Here is a 22,093-nt window from a genome sequence, read left to right on the forward strand (position 1 = left end):
TATGTTAAGGCTACGCTGATCCTCATTCGTGAATTGGATTCTGCCAGGCTTGCTGATACTGTGTACTGTAGTTTGCCAGACCTAGTTTGCTCTGACTGGTAGTGATAGCAGTGGATACAACTTCAGACAGCTGTGGCAGCAGCAATCTTTACTACCCAATTGCAGGTGTCTAGCCATAAATATGATAACGTTGTACTGCTGGACCAGAGCCAGCTCTGCACTGACTCCTGCAGCACCTCTCTCCAATACGAAGCACAAAGATGATTTGATGCTCAGATAGGCCCTTAGCTCTCATGCAGTCACACCGTAACAAGCCCAGGGTGGCTTCAGAGGGACACAGCACCACTGTAAGACCTCACCATCTTTTATATGGGTAGGGTGTCAGGTACTGTTTCAACACATGAGGAAGTGTGTGCCTGTTGTAATCCTGTGTACTATGTAGAAATGCACTCCATATCTTAACTAGAGGAAAGCTGGTTAGAATGACAGAGTTAGGAGCTGTCAAATCCAGAAGACAGAGCAAGCAGTCTGGATACCACCTGCAATTTTCTCACACAGACCATATCTAGTGAAATCTGTGGCTGCAAGTTACTGTGACACTATTTTAAAGGGAGTCATAAGATGAAGAGTACTCAGTATCATGACATAGTGGCTGCCAGAATTCAGTCATGCCTATGATGTTGGAGTATGGCATGCGTATGTTCTAATTTTAATTTGCTTGGGTGATAAGATAAATTTCCCCCTCTTCTGTTAATTCCTCCAAAGTTGAGAAGTCCTGTCAGCAACTGTATGAAAGGAGTATTCTTAAAGTTGCTAGCTCATGCTCACCAACTTCCAAGGTGCTCTGGTCTTGAACTCCATATATTCTACAGGTCTGTGGGGAAAGTAAATCCAATTCTAAATCCATACATACACACAGAGCAGTGTGCACTTAGGACTTCTCTGTCTGTAATCTGCTAGTTAGCCTCAGATTACTTAACACCAGTGACTTTCCATCCTTGAAGCTGTGCAGTATCTTCTTTCCCAAGAGTGTTGCAAGCCATAAAGGAGGATTAATGCTGCTTTTGAACTGCATTAACTATTGTGTGGATTTTCCACTTGGAAGGTTCTAGCATAGTCTTAGCACCATGTAAAGTAGAAATAAGAATAATTGGCAATTAATAAATCATCTGCCAAGTTCTGAGATTGCATTTTGCTCTGTGATAGATCTGATCTTCTGATATATCCCTGCTCCCTTCAGACTTTCTTATACAAATAGTTTAGAGCCTGCAGACCAGGAATCATCCTGACTGCTGGGAGACAACTTTGATCAGTGGGGAAGAGGGTGTGCCATGGGTTCTTTTATCCTTCTTTTCTTATTTTCCTGGCATGCCCAACCTTTGATAACTAGATCTCCCCATTTGACGATTACGGACTCTCAGAGCAACATCTCAATACTTACTTGATTTATGGAGCCAAATTTCATGCTAACAATGCCCAGTAGCCTTTTATTGCACTTGGTAAATAACTCTAGATTTATTGTTCTTAAAAGAGAACATAGCTAATGTAATTTTTTGTCTAGCTCTCTGTTACTCCCCATAGTAACTTTTAAGCCATTTGCCCCTTGATTGCACGGAGGCAAAAGGCCAAAAAAGTACCAACTCCATAGTTTCTTGGTTTGTTCTGTTTGCTGATCAGTCAGTACATATATACCAGAATAGATAACTCTGTAAAAGCCAGAACATACTACTTTTGTCCAGGCAAAAATCAAGAAACACAAGGGGAACCTGAAGCATTGCTTATGGGTTACTGAGATAATGGAGTGCAGAGGCACAATCCTTGCTGTTTCTGGTGAACCACACAAGAGGTGTTAAAGAGGAAAGGGGAAGACCAGTGTTATTTCAGTTCCAGGTTCAGCAGAACTAGGACTAAGACATAAGACTAAGTTACAGAGACCATGTTTTCATTGACCTCTTATCTTTTTTTCTAAAAACGTTAGAGTGATTCTGGAGATTGCAAAATCTAAAAATCTTTTTCTGTGCATGGAATAGATAGGTGATTGCCACTTTCCAGCACAACTCTAACTCCAAGTCTCTGATTCTGGGGTTAATCTCCATCTATGACTCTGTAGTTGTAGAAATGGAGATAAAGTGTCACGTAGGAAAGAATGTGTAGCTTCCAAATAAATATTTCTAGCCTGATTTTCGTAAGTAAATGTTAATGGCTGTAAAATGCTAGACTATGACAGTGCAAGATCATCATATCATAAAGTGTGTCACTTGTATGCACTTGGAAAGAATCCTGATGACTTTTTTGCTATTGTAAATTGCTTACCCTGACAGGAAATAGGCCTAATCTATTTGCACACTGTTATTTATACCTCCCTACAAGAGGTGTAGAATCACAGCTGGAAAAAGAATTAGTGTTAGGTAACTCTTAGATAGGTGCATTAAATTATTAATATAATGAACAAGTTAGTGAAAGAGCTTTCTTGTATTTTATATATGACCTCTATAACATAACTGTTTAAATGTGGACATCTGCAAAGAAGCATAAATAATTTTACTCTTAATATTCTTCAAGATTCAGAAGTTTCTGGTAATTGTTACTGGTTTTGCTAGATGCACATTTTTATCCAGGCTCAGCCTCTGGATTCTCTGTCATCCCAGTCAGACCTTGGCATGTATAGGAATAGTATGTTGAGCTCCAAAGGTAAAATTTTAGTTTACTGGCTTTGATGTGCAGACTTGCAGACAAAAGATGAACCTTGGACAGATGCTAGAGAGCAAGGAGATATCTCTTCTAAGTGAATTTTGCTCAGTATAGCTCTTGAAGAGGTCTTTCAGTCAAACTTCTATGAAGAAGCCTGCTGCAAATGTCTTACACCACAGAGTATTCGCCAATTTTTTTTCCTGATCTTCTATGGATCTTTTCTGTGGAAAAGATCTTGGTTGGGGCCAATTAATTTATTTCCAAGAGAAATTACTATTTTTCACAGACCTCTTTTCCTATAAGTGCTTTGAAATAGCAAGGAGAATAAGCAAGAATGAAAGAAAAATAATGTTAAAGTAATGGAAAAGAAGTAATCATGAACATGCATTTTTCCGTCTCCAACACTGAATTCTCTAAGCTGTATAAAGTTTCTTTTACAAAGCTGTAAGCTAAACTTCCTGCATCTCTCTTTACATTTCTGCTGTATTCAAGATGAATTACAAAACACTAATTCCCGTCAATAAGATAGGTGTGATGTCCAAGAAGTTGTACTGCCCCTGGGTGAAATCCTTGAGCCATTAAAGAAGGTGAATGCGTTGCTATGACTTTTGTCTGATCATAATTTCATCTAATTGGCTTAAACTATGCATTATTGTAAGCACTATCAAAATCCTACAGTTGTTGCAAGATCTCCCAGCCTGTGCCTCCCCCATCTCTGAACTGCATGCTGTAATTTATGGCTGAAAGTCGCTTCTCTTGAGTGCCCTGTCAGTAAGATGAAATGCTCCTAGACATTTGCTATACTTTTGTGTGTTGTGGTACTCTTTCATATGCTGTCCAGAATGGCCAAGCGCATGCTTTCTAAAACAGCAGAAATTAGCACCATCAAATAGTACTTGTCACTCAGAAGGCTCAGCTTGTTATAGGCAGCAGAAGAGGCAGTGATAGAAGCACAAAGCTCTGCATGCATGGAGAATATGCTAAGACAAAACAATAAAGCAGTTCAAAAGTGATAAGGATTGATCAGGTTACTGCTGAAAGAGCAACTGGCTACATGGGAAAGGCTTTTTGTTGTTGTTTTTGTTTTTCTGGCTAATGCTGTAGAGTGTAAAAGCCAAAATAACGTAGTAAGAGCAAACTCTTCAGGGTATAAACACATAGGTGTTTGAGACACTTGGTTTATTATGCATGCTTCCAGATAAACAAATAGTTGCTAACCCCACTAAAGTTGTCAACATTTTGTCACGCACGTGCTGTCTCTTTTGTGTATGCTCATGTGTGTATAAATAACTACATATCAAACATGCATTTCCTTTTCTGATAAGGAGTAGATGGTGAAACCCAATTGGATTATTCTGGACTGTTATAAATTCACTGCAGACTCAGAAGTATAGTTACAGCCTTAAACTGGGTGCATGGACATATCAGTTAAAAACAAAAGTATGCTAGTGAAAGACTCTTAAAAGCTATTTATATATGATAACTTAAAAATTAAATTCATAAGTATGCCTAAGAAAACATTAAAGTCGATTTCATAATAATCTGTGAATGATTATTAATGCAGTTTTGTGTGATGGTTCTAGAGATTTTTTCAACTATTGTTTCTGTTATAAGAATAACAAAGTCATTTTGTAAATATTAAACACTCAAGTCCCTTCTTGACTTTATGTTATGATAATAAAACTGAAGTCAGAGCTGATGTGTACATTTCAAAGAAAATTATGATATAAAGCAGAGAACAAAGCTTCTGAAACCCATTTACGATTGAAACTGTAGTTCGAAATTTGAAAACATCATCTCACTGAATTGCATGTCACAATCACTTGGTAATACTGGGATGTATTTTATGTATTCAGCCAAACTCTTCTACTTTATTTTGTAACCAATATACAGGTTCTGGTTGGCAAAGTTGGTATGACTGCATTCAAAAACAAAGAGGGAAGTAATTTTATGGAATGTTAAATTTCTGAGAATGGTATTTTAAAATCTAATGTATAGCATCAAAGTTTCAAATAAATAGTCATTAAAAGTGTGTATGTTTAGCTGTGGATAAATCAGTTTACAACAGTTTGTGCTTACACCTGAATACATAGACAGAAATCAACATAGTACTGAATTTATGTTTTTATCATTTGTGTTATAAATCTATGATTTTTTAAACAAAATATGAGGGTGGAAGTTAGTGGATTTAGAAAGATGATTAAGCTGTAAGTCAACAGTTAAAAACGATACTGTTTTGGCATAGAAAAAGCGAGTGCAGTTTGTCTTTCCAATGGCATTGGCAAACCAACCATGAAAACAAAAGGTGAAAAGGTGCTTTTTGATTGCCTTTTTGCCTTTTTTTTTTTTTTTTCTGGTTTGGTTTGCTTTTTTTCCGCAAACACAATTCCTATTACTTTAGCATTGTTTCCCATACCAATTTTTGACAGCAAGAATCCCAGCAACATGAAAGATTGCGATAAGCATGAGGCATCGATGATGGATCTTGCTGACACTTCTGGTAAACAGTGGGAATATTTTGCACTGGAAGTTCTTGAACACTGAGAATCCTATTATTCAGTGTAGCTCTCCAAAGACAAAATACAATTTTAGATACTGAATTGATATAATGGGAATAATGCCTCACTAATAAAATTTAACAAGTAAAACTCAGATTGCAAAGTGTCAAAGCAGTAGACGATGCTTATTCTTCTAAGGATTAACTTTGTTTTCAGGAGAGTGTTTGATGACAGCATGTATCAATACTTAATAACAAACACCTGTGGAACTAAACCCTTATTAAATAATTATGATGATGATACAGAAGTAAAAGTGGACTCCCAAGGGAAATATATAACTGTTTTCTAAGGTCAAACCATATTTAAATATTGAACTTTTCGTCTGCTAGATGGTAAATACATGCCTGTACTATTGGGCAGCATTTCAAAGTACTTTAATCTGTACTCCAATGACAGCAAAATGAGTCTCATCCCTTACATGTGCTTTTCAAGTTTAAAGTTGTGTGACTCAAAGCTACCTATGTAATAGTCTGTCACTGCAACGCTCTCTTCTGTTATGACAATGTTTTTTGTTTTGTTAATTAATCATTCAGCCTTTTAAAATGCATTATAAAATATAAAAGTATATTGCAAATAATTTTTATTCCATAGCTAATTATTGCCACTAAAGGATAATGTCAGTGATTAACTGTATTTCTCCCAAATATGTTTTACATTGATGAATATTTTTATGAAGATATGTCAAATGTATCTGAATTAAAAGCTCTCTAGAAGTAAATTATAGAATGCAAGACAGTAATCTAATATAATTATTCTTATTGCACAATAAATGAAGACAGAGCAAAATCTTCATTGTTGAGTCCAATTGGGAAAGGTTATATTGAACAGAGCTTATGAAGATCTACCCAATATCATTCAAAACATATCCACTGGCTAAAATTGCAGAAAGGGTACATGACATTCTCACTGGGTTTCCAATAACATCGTATCTGCCAAGAAACACTTTAGAATAAAGAGGAAACCCAGTGAATGTATGCAGTGACTTCAAGTTCACAGTTGTATTTGATTATAGACACGGGATACAATCCCTGAGTCCTTGTTAGCGGTGCAAGCTATTGTCTTTTCTATTTGCTTTAGTTTATTATTTTGCTTGCTAGATTAAGTTGAAAGGTTGATTCCAAAGGCAAGCAATTAGTAAGAACTTTGTTAGAGTTCTGACATATTACACTAGGTGAAGATAGGTGTAGGTGTTAATAAAAGGCTACTGTGTGTAGTATATATTAACATTTTCAAAATTATCCTTTCTTTTTTTTTTTTTTTTTTAAACGAATTAAGGGAAAGTACTGCAGTCAATGCTTAATGAGATATTTCATTTGTTTTACTGTTTTATCTTTCCTAAATAAACTCACAAGCTCTCATTATCAGGTTGTAATTAAATTCCTTGAAAATCCTTATTGGTGTTTCAAGAAGGTTCATAGCATCTTCTCATAAATCAGCATCATGAATCTGAATTAGAATCTGAATGTAAATTACTAACATTTTTATATTAACGATTGTGAGACTGAACACACATTCAGAACTGATTAAACATCACTGTCTGACACTGAATGACTGAATTGCAAGAGAACAGCATCTTTAGACTTGAAGTTTGTATGGGAAATTGCGTGTCCAGCATGGAAGGTTTGGAGCTGTAATACTCTTCCTCTATAGCTAAGAAAAAATCCATCACCAATTTGTTAATTCTTTGAAGTTCTACTAGATACTGTAATTTCAGTTGAAATCCGTATCTAGAATTTAATTTAAAGTGGTTTGAAAAGTGGTCTCAAGAAACTATGTTAAAAAAATACAGTATTTCTTTTGACATGGCTGGTGATGGTGATGTGGGCTTTTTCTTTGGTGATTAGTTTCAAGACTTACGTAATTTAAAAGTAGAATCTTTCTTCCTTGTTGTATATAACAACCAAAATGTACTCAGTAGCCGTCTCTCAGTTTACTTTAAGCCTATCGGCTTTTAGGTTAGGAACTATCTAAAGTATCTGATTTTTTGTAATAGTGTTAAGGTGCTTCCTGGGTAGACCATGGATCAGTAAAATGAGGTTTTGCATTCTGGCCATGAAAACTAAGGTTTGAAATGGAAACAAATTCCCTGCGCTTACTGACTACATTCCCTTCTCTCTGTCACAGCATTATAGTTTCTTGTGAACTAAGGACATCCTCCAATTAAGCGGGCCCTTTTATTCTCCCTCATTCTTCGCTGTCTCAGTGCACTCCATCAGCAGTACTTCTTCACTTCTTCTTCTGTCACTGTGCATCTTTTGGAAACTTATTGGTGTTCTCCATCTCCTCGCTCATAAAACATGGCTGGAGCCATGTTAAAAAAGCATTTTACTGTAATCAAGCAACTTTGATACCAATGAGGCCAAAGATAGTTATTTGTTCAGTCCTTTGCATTGTGCATCCCTCCATCAGAACAATGTTTTTAGTAGAGCTTCAAGGCCCCTACCAACACAAGTATATTATTAGAGTAATACCTCACGTTCTCTGTGACTACTTCTTTGTTATTACACAAGTAAGTAAATTAGTGTTTTATATCAGTAGGAATTGGGCTTATATAATGCAATGCAAACCCATACACTTGTTTATATCAGATGATGTTATATTTGTAAGTTAAACATAAAAATAATTAGTTTGCCAAAGAGCTCTGCATTCAACAACAAAAAAGCATATTCATGAGGGATGAAAAAGACTGCAAAAAAACTCTTGCACATTCCAACTGTATTTTCACAGTGTCAAACCAGTGACAGTTTCTCTCACTGGAAAACAGGGACTGAGCTTCTACTTACAGCCATGGGGGAAGTACAGGAATACACAATGCAGAGTGTTTATTCTAATACGTGAGAACTTCAAAAAATACCCTCCTCTTTTCACATTTACTGTCTCAACACAAAGAAATAACAAAAGTTAACTTATCATAAGGCACCCATTACAGAAACGCCTTAGCTTTGTTTTCAGCATTAGCATTTGTAGTCAGTAAGTATCCAGGACAACTGACAATCAAATGCAGCAGCAAACACATTATTCCCTTGCATATATTTAAGAAGAGAAAAAGTCATTTTAGTCACGTGTGCTGCAAATCCTTGGCCAGTATTAAAACCAGCTATTTTGATACAGCAACACTTTCTCCTTTCAGTGATGTGTTTGCAATTCCCTTCTTTTTTGTTATGTTAAATTAAAAATGAAGAAACAACTTACACATGTCAAGCTAAGTAAAAGCTAACATTTTTCACCTTAAAACCATCATAATCTAGAATTGTCTACCCTTTAAAGTCAGCTGTATGTTTGAACTCTGCATAAATGCTTTAAATATGAGCGCAAGGCCAGTTATTATTGAGGAAATACTAACCAAGCTTTTACTGATCATTAGGAAAAGTGACTGTGGATAGCACTAAGTATTTGTTTCATTGTGCCATAATAGATTATGAATTAGAAATAATAGTAGTAATCACCTTCCAGAAATGAGGATGTAGCTAGAAAGCCTCCTAGCTCCTGCTGCACTATTAGTATAATCCCAACAAGTTAAATAAATTGCTGACTGCTAACACAATAAGTAGAAAAAGAAATCCTGAATGCTGCTGCTTTCTTAAGGTTCATGAAAGTTAAATAGAGATGAACAGAACTGATCTCAAATTCTGCAGAAATGTTTGCTCTTGGTTTTGTTTTTAACATGCATGTCTGTTTTATTTTATTTAACATGCCATGCTAGAAAACTTGAACGCTGTGATTCTTGGTAGATAACTGCTGCTTGTTTACAAAGCACTATTCCATTCTAATGTGCATGAATGGGGTGAAATAATGAAAAAGCAATCCTAAGGAAAGCACATTACAGAAAGAAAATTATGGCAACTAACTACCACTAAGGGCAAAGTGGCTTTCACTAATGAGCATCTAGGTTGTCTGGATTCACATGGGCACAGAAAAAAAAAAAAAATGTTTTTCTAGAATCTCCAGTATGGCTTTTCTTTTCTGAGTATGAGAAAAGAAGGGACAAGAAAGTCGGTAAACTGCACTTCTTAGACTGCAGGACACTGAAAAGAAATGTCTACTTTTGGCCTTCCATTGCACAGCTGATTTTGGCAAATATCTGTGCTTACTGCAGGCAGCTTAGAAAATCATTGTTTTCTGGTAACAAGGAGTCCAGGGATAAAGACACATTCATTTTCAGTGTCAGATGTCATGCAAAGTTTGTCCCATGCAAAGTTTGCCAGCCCACTTTTCAGAGCTGGCAGCATCAGCAAGATGTTTTTTCAAGAGGGCAGAAACAGGAACTGACCCTTCAAATCAGAACATTCTTAATAAAGTTTGGCCTTCAAAAGTTTGTCTTCAGTATCTTGAAAGACACAATATGGAAATGGTATATAATGCCTAAGAAATTACTCCTGCCCTCTTCTTATCTATGGACCAATGTGAAAAGTACATCACATTTTTAAGTTTCATTTCAAGATGGCTAGTAGATAGAAAGTGGTAACTTAGAAAAGAGAACTTAAAAATATATATATCAAAGTGTCGATTCTATAATTTTGTTACCACTTCATTTTCTCTGTCTAAGTAAAGATTTGGAATAGAATTCAGTCTGATTTATTTCCTTGTAAATATATCCCCAAAAGCCTGTCACTTTTTCAGCACTACTAGTAGGTAATGCTGCTCTGACAATGGTTCAGCAATATCCCCACTCTTGCAGTGTTTCAGAACTCCACTATAAAATTTCAAATCGCTAAGATACTGGGCATAGAGTATTTGTCTTAATAATGTTTCTTTCTAAAGCTTTTTCCCTGCACCATAAATGCACATGCACTCAACATGCTTTAATCATTTATGATGTATTGGCTAATTTTACAAGGTCATTTAGTCATGTTTTAGATGAGTTTATGAGGGAATATAGTGGCAACAAATACAAAATAATGAGTAAATGTATAGAATATTGGTTAATCTGAATTCAAATCCAAGAAACTTAATGTGTTTAAAGACCTGCTGTGGTATATTGTATATTGAAGTATACAAAGATTTAAGTAAAACAGTGTGAAATTACAAAATTCTAGACACAATCAATGCAGTAAGGATCTATTTACTTTCTGGCTCTCTTCGTTAACTGGGATTCTTAATAAACATTTCATGTATGAGAGAAACAAAGGATTGTACCCTGAGTTCATTAGCATTTTGCATTTTCCTCCTTGAAAACATGGTCACAGGGAGGATCAGAAGAGATCAAGCAAGAGCTAATACACAGAGCAAAGAGAGAGAGATAGTGCATATCCTCCTTAAACCACAGGAGCATAAAGGGGTTAGAGCACCTTTGATTGAGAGAGAGAAGCATAAGTTCCCCTCGAGAAGTGGCATGTTTTTACACAATTAGAGTTGTTCTGCTGCAGTATGTAGGTACCTCCCCCTCTGCACTGTACAACTGCACAGACCCAGGTGGAAGTACTTTGCTGGCAAGCAGTGCAGACAGATTAGATGTCAGAGCTCACTATATGTGGTATCTTTATTAGAGGTCACAGTTTTAATTCTCTGTTATCCTGTAAACACATGCATAAGAAATCACAGTCAGCCTCTACCACAAAACAAGTATCAAGAGTGCATGCAGCACGAGTCATCTCTTTCTCTCATTGTCCTTACCCTGTTCCCCCAAAAGAAGGGAGCAACAAAATCTCACAATAACTGCACAGTGCAATCTGAATAAAACTAATTCTTTGCCCAGCTATAAGCAAATTTTCTGCTTTCTGCGGTTACAGAAAGATAAGGAAAAGACCTGTGCATATAGTTTAAATGTTTCAAACCACAAATACCACTTCAGGAAAAGTATATTTGCAGTAACATGCTCAACTACCTTGGTCTACAGCACAGAATAAAGCCATCCACTGCCTAATAATCCATACCTTCCTGAATGACACAAACTTATAAATATATTGAACTTAAAATTGTAAATATATAATCTAAAATTTCTATGTATATATGCATATAAATGATATAGATGAATACAAAATACATAAACATGTGCAAAGTAAAATTACACTGAAACTGTTCATGAAAGGAAAATTTATCTGAGCATGAGAAAGATCTGCTCTGTGGTCTAATACAAGACTGAGAAATAAGGTGCCTAGGATTTCAGAACCCCTTGAAATGTCACCATAGTTCCTCCGAAACTCCAAGGTGTACTTTTTCCTTGCCTTCAATAGCAAACACATAATATCAGGCACAGAATAAAAATAGTATTTAAAAGAAAATAATAGCCTTTCTCTCATATTTCCATTACAGAAAAGAATGAGAAAGTGAAAACCACATACAACTTTATGCTCTCCAGGAAAGTATTTAACTATTTTACTAGCAGAGATGATATAACAGCCTAATGAGACTACTTTCCTATTGGGTGTTACAGCTGTATGAAACGTCTCGTTAAATCTTGCTGTAAGCTTAGCCATTTCTATTTTGATATAACAAAACATAGAATAAGGGATGGATTGATGAGCTGAAGAAAAACACCAGTTAGGAGACAAAAGTACAAAGCAAATATTAGTCAACCAAGACACCTAACTAAAATAAGCACAATAACTCTTTTTCTAATCAAAATGGCTTGCCATTAGTGTTGCACTATTTGCACCAGGAAAACCTAGATATTTCTAATTCTGTGATAAAGAATCTTCCTAATTTGCAAGAATCCTTGTGCCATCTATCCTCATTTAACATCCACCAATATTCATTCCATAGTACTCATTTTAGTGCCAGCATTCCAAACATTAATATAGTTCTAATGCAACTTACGTAAATTATTTGGAGGAGGTCTTGTATCCATGTTTTCATAATGTTGCACGTGTACTACAATGTTTAGATCTCTTTCCATATGATCTGTTGTACAAGGACCTTGAGGTCGCATAACGTCAGCAAGAGCCCTGAAAAACAAACAAACGAAATCAGATAAATCTGTTGCAAAATCTGTAAGGTATTTGCAATGCTTTACAGTTTATTTAGTTTGAGATACGGCCCATCATAATGTCTCAGGACAAATCAGGACTTAGATTCATTGTGAGACTTTGCACCTAAGGCTATTTAGCCTGCCTTAGTGTGCTAGCAGTAATAGACACGTTAAGTTCTTCAGCTGTCTTGGCTCTGTAGGAATGTAATTTTAGCTTGTTGAGACTTGCAGAGTTCTGCCATTGCCTGTGCTTGGTGACTGCCACTGCAGCTCTGCCACTGCACTCAGCTGGCAGCTGAGCAGCACAGAACCGGCCCCTGCAGTTATCCTCACACCTAGATTCCCAGCAGGGTCTGCTGAGGTTAGCTCCCATGCATGCAACTAACTGCACAGGGCACCCACCACGCAGAGGTCTTGGCCATTTTTCTTGAAAATTATTATCAAAGATGAAAGGTCACCTGACTGTAGCAATCCAGTAGGTATAGCACCTGCCATAATCAGGGATTTAAACTGTTCCCATACAGAAAGGGAGCTAAAAATAGTCTTTTCTTACTTCTGTGACAGCCACCTGATCATTAAGACAGACCACAGCTTGCATGGCAACACTGCTGGCTTCCTTGAAGCTAGTTCAGAAACAGGATGAAACCTAATGGAAGGACAGAGAGCAAGCAAAAGGGGTCCTAAAAGTTAGGCCAGGCCCAACCAGATAGTGGTTCGGGGGTGTTCTGCAGCATTGCAGGCAGAAGCTGTATCTGACGTATCTGAGATGGGTTCATCCTGTGCTTGTGTATTTTTTCCAGACTAGTTTCACTGCCAAGCAACCTGCCTGGTAGAACTGTGTTCTCAGGCACATAGGTAAGCATGCACACCTGTATCAGCTACCTTTTAAGCTCTGAAGCTCTCAGCATGACATTACCTACCCCTCTCTGTGATGCTGGGCCATGGATTTCTACCACTGACTCCGCTAGGAGCAGGATGAGCCCCTAGGTACATGCTGTGTAACTACCTGCTGAAGCTCAATGGTACAAAATAACTGGCCCGCCTGCAGAAGCTGTTCCCTTGGGCAAAGGACAGACACGGTGGGTGGAATGAGGGTCTTCAGGGTTCCGTGCAAGGCCTCTCTGTTCACGTTAATGCAGCACTGACCACTATTTGCCTCTAATTTTTAGCTCTTTTGAGCTAGTTTTTAAGGGAATGGCTGCATCTTCTGGGCACTGTGCCCTTTTTAGTTTAGTTTAATTTTCTGCAAAAAATATATACAATGTCCCAGATAGCGCGTCAAGGAAGACTAGCTTATAAACTAATAAATAAATAAAAATAACCACATTCATTCGTGAAAGCCACAAGTACCATCTAGCTCTTCCACTGCACTTCTGTGATATGTTGATTTCTTGATCAAGAAGTACTGTACTTTTAAATATTAAATAGTAGCTTCATTTAAACTACAGAGAGGAATTCTGAGCTGGAGCTTGCTCTCAGATTGCAGGAACATTGCTTTGGTACACATCTGAATGATACTGATGTTTCCTTGTGTTTATAGCTAGCATTGTGTTATTAAAATATTAGTTACAGTTGTGATCAACATGTTACAGAGTACTCTGTTGATGCTGTAAAAGGTCAGGAGATAGCAACCAAATGATTAATGGTATCAGAGCAATGTTCCCATTTGAAGCAATGCTTATACAGCAGAAATAGCAGAGCTGGCCTAGATAGCAGAAAAATAAAAATTCACTAGGAGAGATCTCACAAAGGTATGTAGAAAATGGTGCAAAAGGAAAGCATTATATTGCAAAACATAGTTTTGAATACGTGGGCACCAAAAGCATCAATATCTAGTCAATTAATGCAATATTTCTTTATACAAAGGAAATTATTGACATCAATATTCTTATTCCAGAGAAATTACAGGTGGAGAAAAGTCTGGGAAGGGAAGAAGGGCAAATGAAAGTTCCTAACTTGGATGTGCAAGTTAAAGCTGTGTGATCTCATAATACATAGATTAGTATTTCCCAACTTTGTGAGAGAGGGTTTTCAGAAATGCTTTCCTCATTGCCCTTAATCTGATTGTAAATATTGTTCACTGTAGACTTTAAATAACACCACATGTGATAGCAGATTAACTGCTGCCGGTCTGTGAAAATGCCAACTAAGTTTCCTACCATTTTAAGGTGGCTTTTTTTGAAGAGTTTTTAAGGAATGAGCTGTCCAATTCCAACTGCATTAAGGAAAAATGAACTTCTCATAATGAAGTTGTATTTTTAATAGCGTGGCACCTATGTTTGTACTGTGTTAGCCAAAGTTACGATCTTCTCAGGATGGAGTAGGTCACATAACAAAGCTTGTCCTTATCTTCCACTGGTGTAAGGGAGAGTTAAAAATGTGTGGTAGCTTGTATTACTGAAGCACAAACGAAATGCTGTACCTGTATTTTGTTCTTTTAGGGATTTGTCCATATAATGTAATTGATAAAGGGAGTTTTGCACCCTAGAACATAACATGCTTGAACAGATGTGTGCTTCAAAAACTTCTGCATAGGCCACCAAACTGTTTTAATACCTCCATGCATTTGTCTCACCTGAATCATACAAAATAGGTCCCACTGAAAAATTATATATATGCAGAGGATCTTTATCCACACCTTTGCTGTATTTGATGATTTCTTAAGGAAATGCAAACTACAAGATAACCTTCTAATCAGGTAGCCGTATCCGTATGTTCTGTATATTGCTAGTGACTGTAGCATTACAGAAGTGGAGAAATGTTACCTATGTGTGAGTTCGTGCCCCAGAACTATCCAAGCATCACAAAACTTCAGGATTTCTCTTTCCACAGGATTTTTCTCTTTGGATATATAATATAACTTACAGATGTTATAAAAACATGTGGAGCCATACATTTCCCTTATGGTTATAAGCCTGAAGAAGCTGAAACACAGGTTATTTCATGAAAGGTCAGTTGTCATATTTTGCCTCCAGAACTGGGTCAAAACCCGTGAGGGAAATAATTTCACACATAGGATTCAGTATTTTGGCAAGTCAGACTATTTTTGGCCCCAGGTACATGCCTATTGAATGATCAACAAAAGGCTTGACTTGTGAGCTCAGCACATTGTGAAGGATAAAAGAAGAGCTCAGATGGTTCATAATATTTGGTAAGCTGCTAACAGGCTGTCAGAAGCACTGCTTAGAAAAAAAAAAAAAAAAAAAAAAAAAAAAGATCTATAGAGTACGAGTATGATTGTAAATATTGTTCTTTCAGTTCCTGGTTTGTTTGCACATTCTCCGCAAGGATTAGGGAAGAAGACAAAAGTGTAGCTTTATTTACAGAAAAATCTCCTCCATGGAACAAAAGTAAAGCATTTTCCTTTTCTACAAATTTTCGAGACAGCATTCTCCACTTTAACTAGGGAGCCTAAAAGTCTCATTGCTGTAGTCTTAAGCAGCAAGCACATGCTGCCCTCATATGCCTAGCAGAGCTTCTAGGTCTGCTTCAGGAGGCAGATCCCTTCTCTGTTTCCTTTCAGACACAATGCTGCCACATGCGTTCCCTTTGCCATGTCTGGTACCATACACCATCTTACTCCCTTGCTCTCTTAGAAGGCAGGAGGGTAAAGAAGTTACGCTGCTTGGACCCTACTCTTACTGCTTAGCTCTTGGACACTGTACCCAAGGGAACATTTATCTCCTTTGTCTCCTTTTAATGTCAAGTAACAAAGGGAGAATGATATAAACAATGTATTATCATGTGATGTCTAAAGGCAAATGTGCCATGTAGAGTTGATACTGTCCTTCCCTCTCCATTTTCATCTTCCATATTTACAGTTCCATACCAACAGCAAGGTGATTAACTGAAAAGCACTGATCTAACAAGAAAGAAAATGTCAGCAGTTCCATACTTGGAGTCTTTTTGTTTAAAACAAAAGGAGGTAACAAATTCCCTAAAAAAGAATAAATTTTGACCTTTTTTTTCTAAATAGATTTTCCCACTAGAGATTTTTTTACTATGCATTGTTTTCACTGCATAAGTACATTTTCCCAATGCTTTTTCATTGTTGAATATTTCAGGAAAAATCAGGGAAATGAATAGAGCATTCTTGGTTTGTTTTGGTATAGCAGTAAACACAATGTATTGAAAGACTATAGAAACTACACTCACCGAGTCTGTGAAGTTTCCTCTATTTGCATATTGTACCACTCTAACACACACGTGTCTTACTTCAGCAGCAGATTACTGACTATAAGATGAAATAATATAAGGAATTAATGTGTGTGGCACACTCTTACTTCCTATTTACAGATCATCATTCTTATTCCCATGTGTCAGGTAGCTGTTCATATATTTTAATATAAATAAAAAATGGAAATACATTATTTATACCAATTGTATTTGGTTCACTTTTAAAAAACTCAGCCCTCATAAAAAAGATCAGTTTATATTATGCATTGCTTTTTTGATAAGCAATGTCAGCCCTTCTGTAGGTGAATCTTTTCCTAGGATGGAGAGGACTGCAGTGTTTTATGTATCTTTTGGCTAGGGGAGGGAAAGGAGACAATCTTAGCTAAGGAAACTGAAAACAAATCAGCCTCCATGTGTTTCTTGCTGCCAGCCAAAATGGAGTAACACTTAGTCCTTCTAATTTGGCCTACCTAACACTCTCAGTGCATTATACTTTTGCTTGTTAATAAGGTTCAGTACATAAAAGACGTAAGGGGTGTTCTTTCTGGTTTTGTTTTTTGTTTGATATTATAGTTATGTGTGATAAAAAATGGTGAATATGAATACAGGCTAGATATTACTTTAATTGCTGGTACTGTTAACTGCTTAAACAGATAAATTATTTGTTTCTTAAGCACTGCAGCCTCATTTGCACAGCATTAGTAGTGTAAAATGAACTAGGATGGAATATTTTAGTTAAACACACATCCGAGGACAAAGGGGTTACTTCAATTATTCACTCAGTGAACAGATTTTTAGATTGCCCAAGAGATTTACAAATTAATTCCTTTTACAATTAACAATAAACCCACCCCATGCAGCTGTAATAGGAGTATGAGAACTTTTTTTTTTTTTTTTTTTTGGGGGGGAGCAGTAGCGCTGCTTTTTCAGAACATGACTAGCTATTATGTGTACTGAGTGGGTGACTGTTTTTCCATGTGATCATGACTTTCCAAGTTGCTATAATCCTGACTTGAACATTTTCATGGTGAGGAAAGATCTCAGACAGTGTTAAGTAATCAGGGTAAGACATGACCTTTCTAATAACCACTTCAGAAACCTAATCTTTATGCACACATCACTGAAGGATTTCAGAATGATTTTCCAATCCCCTAAAATTCTCTTTCCAAAAACTAAGACAGAATATCCTTTCAGGATACTTCACACCTGTACTTTAAATAGCAAATATACAGAGCTTCTTTAGCGAATATTTCTGTTAGTAGAAAATGCGATCTATTTAAGCTAGGAAGGGGAAGGCTACACCTTCACTTTGTCCTGGTTTTTGTAACTGTTACAAGCCCTGTCTTTTTGCCTGCATGAAGACACTACAGAAATAGACAGAAGCAGAAGCAAAGGAGAGCTTTTTCCAAACAAGCTTCAGCTCCTTAGTTTAAGAGTAAGATTTTAAGAAGAAATTGGGATCCGTGTATTCTTCTTTTTCTCAATTTTGTAGTTCAGAATATTCAAAATGTCTAAAGGATTAGTATACCTTGCTCAACAAAAACTGTCTTTGCAGAATTACCACTGACACACAGTGTTGAGTTGACTAAAATTTCTGTGATGTGCTTTGTTCTCGGTAGTATCCATATCAGCCAGTTTAAAAATAGCAAATAATTGCTAGTGAACTGGTGATGCATTTGCAGGAGTATTTTGGTGGCTTTTTCCTGTTCATTTCAGGATAAGCTGTTAAACAAAAATCCATACAGGAACTTCAGTAAAAAAAAAAAAAATACGGCTCCAGGTGTTGAGTTGATATCTTGGGCTGTATTTCAGAGGAAGATTCTTCATCTAAGCTTTAAAGATTGTGAACCACACCATTAGCAGGGCAAGAGGAAGCTTTCTGCCACACTGCATGTCCAGTAGAAGGCATCCTTTTAATTGCATTTCATCACTGAAGTTGCCCAAGATGTTGGAATCAATTTAGACTCTTTAATGGAGCTATTTGCCTTTTTCAATGCCTTTACCCCATCTGCTTTACTTTCATGTGCTTGGGATTAGCATAAAAAATCAGACAGACTGCAAACTTGACAAATGTGTTATGCCTTGGTTTTGAACTGCTGTGACAATCTTGGTTTGAAATATGTTGTTAAAGCCACTGGGCTCTGTCCCGAGCTGCCCACCTGCCTCTCCACCACTAGGCAGCCAGGATCTGGAGTAGACAGCACACAGCATGCCTAACTCTAGGTGGGGGAGGTTCTCTTTGATGTAACTCAGCCATTACACTGTGGATATAGAGTATAACACACACGTATATGGATGCAAGATTTTCATATTCCATTTTTTACCTCTCAACAGTAACTGGAAAATATTAAGAAATTCTACAGTAGATTTTCCATTTTGTTATCCCTTTTCCCTTCTACCCTGGCTCATTTTTACAGCTCAGATATTTTACAAATAGCTCACACACTTGCAAGGGTTGGGGGAGTAGGGAAGGTCCTGCCAAAATCATTTTGCAGCTGGAGAGGGAGGGTGAGATGACATTTGTTTACATGCTTCAGTTGAGAAGTAAAAACATTTTCCAAGCTTTGAAACAGTTGGAAGAGGGAACCCATCAGGCTTTCTGTAATTCAGTATTGCTGGTTTCAGGATTTTGTTTTCCTATTCGTGCACAGTGTATCTGGGAACACTTGCTGGATCTTACTGGGGAGAGGGTCAGACGCTGCAGATAAAAATGGACTGCTGTCTGTGCAGACTCCCCAGTTATTTCTAGTCTTCCTCAGTATACATGCACTTTGATAACCCAGGCTCGGGGAACCACAGGAGCCCTGTCCTGCGAAGTTGGTCTCTCCGTTGGTCGCCTTGCAGGAGAACGCAGCCTGCCTGGCCGGAGGTGTTTGTTTAGCAGGAACACACGGGCTCCTCTCTTCTTTTTGTGTGTGTGTTAGAGGAGGAGGGCAGGGGGGGCACACGACACGACCCTGCTACCTGGCACTCAGCCTTACCTGGACATGTGCTCCCGCTGGGGTCTGTGCGCCTTCTCCAGCCCTAGTTTGGTGAAGATCCCCACCAGCACCATGACTGCCACAACCCCGCAGATGATGTAGACAATGAGGTTGGTTTTATCCCTGGTGGGGTCGTGCAGAGGGTCGTCGATGCGGGAAGGAGGCTTCCCAGTGTTCATCCACAGCGGCGTCTCATAGTTTGTGCAGGTGCTTTGATCCAGCCTCGTCTTCTTGAACTTGCAGCAAAACCTGAAGCCACAAGTGCCGCAGCAGAAGATGAACTCCCCCGAGCTGCAGTTAAAGGGGGGGTCCCACTGCCCCATCACGTCAAAGTAACCCCTGCAGAAGTCCGGGGTGGGAGGTGGCTCGGAGGGGTCCAGCTGCTCCCCGAGGCTGGAGTGGTTCCCCCCTGAGAGCACCACGAAGCTCCCCAGCTGCTGGCCGGCTTTCTCCTGAGCCCGACACACCAGCGTGAGCAGGTCCGCCACCAAGTAGCCGAAGAGCAGCCGAAGAAAACCTTCCATTCTGCCTCCCAGCCCCGGCTCAGCGCTGCCTCCTCCGCCGCCGCCGCTCGAGCTGCTGGATGCTGCGCTGCGCCAGGAGCTGAACATAAATACGAACATACAGGGGCTGGCTCCGTCAGGGGCCGGCCGGCCGCTCGCACTCAGCCCTTCAGCACCGCGGACAGCCCCGGGCGGGCCGGGCCGGGCCGGGCCGGGCCCCGGGCGGTGCCGCAGCCCCGCAGCCCCGGGCGGCACTTGTGGAGCGGGGCGAGCCGGGGGGGGCCGGGCGGCGGGAGGCGGAGTGCGGCGGGGGAGAGGGGCGTGGAGGGGAGCGGGCGAGCTCCGAGCCTTCCCCGCGCCGCCTGGTGCCGCCGGGGGCTGCCACCTTCCGCTGCCCCCCTGCGGGGCCCGGAGCGCTGCTCCCGCACAACTCCCTCAGCCCGCCGCCCAGCCCCGCCCGGGAGGAGGAGGCGGAGGTGGATGAGGATGGGGATGGGGCGGCTGCCCGGTGGCATCCGGCCCGGGGAGAGCCGCCTGGGCGGGCGAGGCAGAGCCGGCGAGCGCAGCCCGTCCTCCGAGGCGCCCCCTTCCCTTGCACCCCTCTGCGGAGCCGCCCCCCGCCAGCTGCGCCCCGCTGAGCGGCTTCCCCGCGGCCATGGCCCCAGCTCGCACCCCTCAGCCCCAGCCCTTACATAAGGGACTTCCCGCCCAGGCGGGCGCTCCCCACAGGTGCGCAGCCAAAAAGCCCCGGGGCGCCTCCTGAGGGGGGCCAGGGCGGCCGCGTCCCCGTCCCTCCTCAGCCCGCGGGCTGCCCGCCGAGGCGGGCGCCTGAGGGGGGCGAGGAGAGCGGGCAGCCGGCGGAGCGCTCCTTCTCCCCGCCGAGCCCCACTCACCTGCGAGGCGAAGGCAGGTGCCGGCAGAGCGGCGTCCATGGGGCTGTGCCTCCGCTAAGCCATGGGCGCTGCCCCCGGCCCGCCGCGCCGCGCACAGGTGCCGCCTTACTCGCACCGCACGCCTCAGAGTGGGGCTGCCTTCGTGCCTCCTGAACATGAGCTGCCCCGGCGCATCGTTTGTTTAAAAATCTTGTTCTAATGTCAGTCAGGCTGGCTCCAGAGGACGCGGTGAGGCTGCGGGTTGTTTGTGAGGCACAGAATTAAAATAACTTCCCCCCCAAACAGAGAACTGACTCTGGAAGAGACTTTTTGGTGATTCACTCCCCAGCCCTGTCATTTAACTCTCGCATCTCCACCTTTTGGGTTGGCAGCAACCTGCGCAAGTAGTGATAATATTATCCTGAATACTATGCTGCCACCAAATGTAGGAAATAAGCCCGTTATGGTGTGACTTAGCAGTGTGGGCTGGTGCTTCAAGCAGCTTCCCTTTTCCCCTCAGGGGACACGGTTGCGGTGGCCTCGCTGTGGCCTTGAGGGCTGCAGGACAGGGCTGCTGCCCTGGCGTGCCACGGGGGTACCAGCCCTGTCCCCCTGCTGCACACGAGGGGTTTCTGTCGCCGTGGCATTCCAGGAACTTTGGCCAACTTCACGTGGAGTTGTTGAGCGGTAAATAACCAGAAAGGTGAGGCAGAGGACAAAGCAGACGTCTGGAATCGGAGAGGGCTGTAGTTAGCTAATTGTGATCCTTTGCCTTCTCTTAAAAATAGACTCTAAGTACAGTGATTATTCCACCACACAGTTTGACAGTAAGCCTTGCATCCTTGTCCAGGAGGCAGGTTAGAAAGCCCCTTTATTTCTCAGCAGAGAAAAACAATCAGTCTCAGCCAAAACCAGCCTTTTTGGGTTTTAATATTTAATTCTTAAAACCTCCACCTCATCAACATCCCCTTTCAAGTCTCCTCTGAAATCATATCATTCCTCCCTTGTGTATACTTCTCTCTGCTATTATTTATTATTTAACACTTTGTGATGCAGTTTGTGCTGAAAATACTGCACAAAAATGAATCTGTTCCATACATATTATCACATCTAGAGACATTCAAGGTCCAGTCCTGTCAGGCGCTTAAGATTATGCAAGTTTCCCTGTTGATCTCACTGCTAAAAAGCTGCTTAAATATTTTGCATGATTAGTGCTGTACATGTGTGGAAATAATAACATCATAAAATTATTTATTTTGTAGGCTATTAATCCTGACTGCCTGTGGTACAAGTTTCTTGTTTGAGTTCCCCAAGAGCAACAAGACCAAAGGGTTTAGACTATAATCAAACATCTGTTTGATTCAGTTCCATGAGATCAGGATCTGGTGCTAAGTGACATGTGCTA

General features: G+C 40.1%; 1 protein-coding gene across 1 annotated transcript in view; it reads right to left on the minus strand.

The window, feature by feature from the left end:
* The window catches only part of SHISA9 (shisa family member 9), a gene marked incomplete at its 5' end in the record, with an annotated part of 178,034 nt that extends 158,110 nt beyond the window's left edge, over positions 1–19,924 (minus strand). Inside the window, 2 exons of the mRNA XM_082772883.1 lie at positions 12,006–12,133; positions 19,314–19,924. Of these exons, the coding sequence (XP_082629009.1) occupies positions 12,006–12,133; positions 19,314–19,924 (739 nt within the window). The remainder of the gene's footprint in view (positions 1–12,005; positions 12,134–19,313) is intronic.
* Positions 19,925–22,093: the final 2,169 nt, after the last annotated feature.

This window comes from Aythya marila (genome assembly GCF_965140915.1).
Source record: "Aythya marila genome assembly, chromosome: 15".
NCBI lineage: Eukaryota > Metazoa > Chordata > Aves > Anseriformes > Anatidae > Aythya > Aythya marila.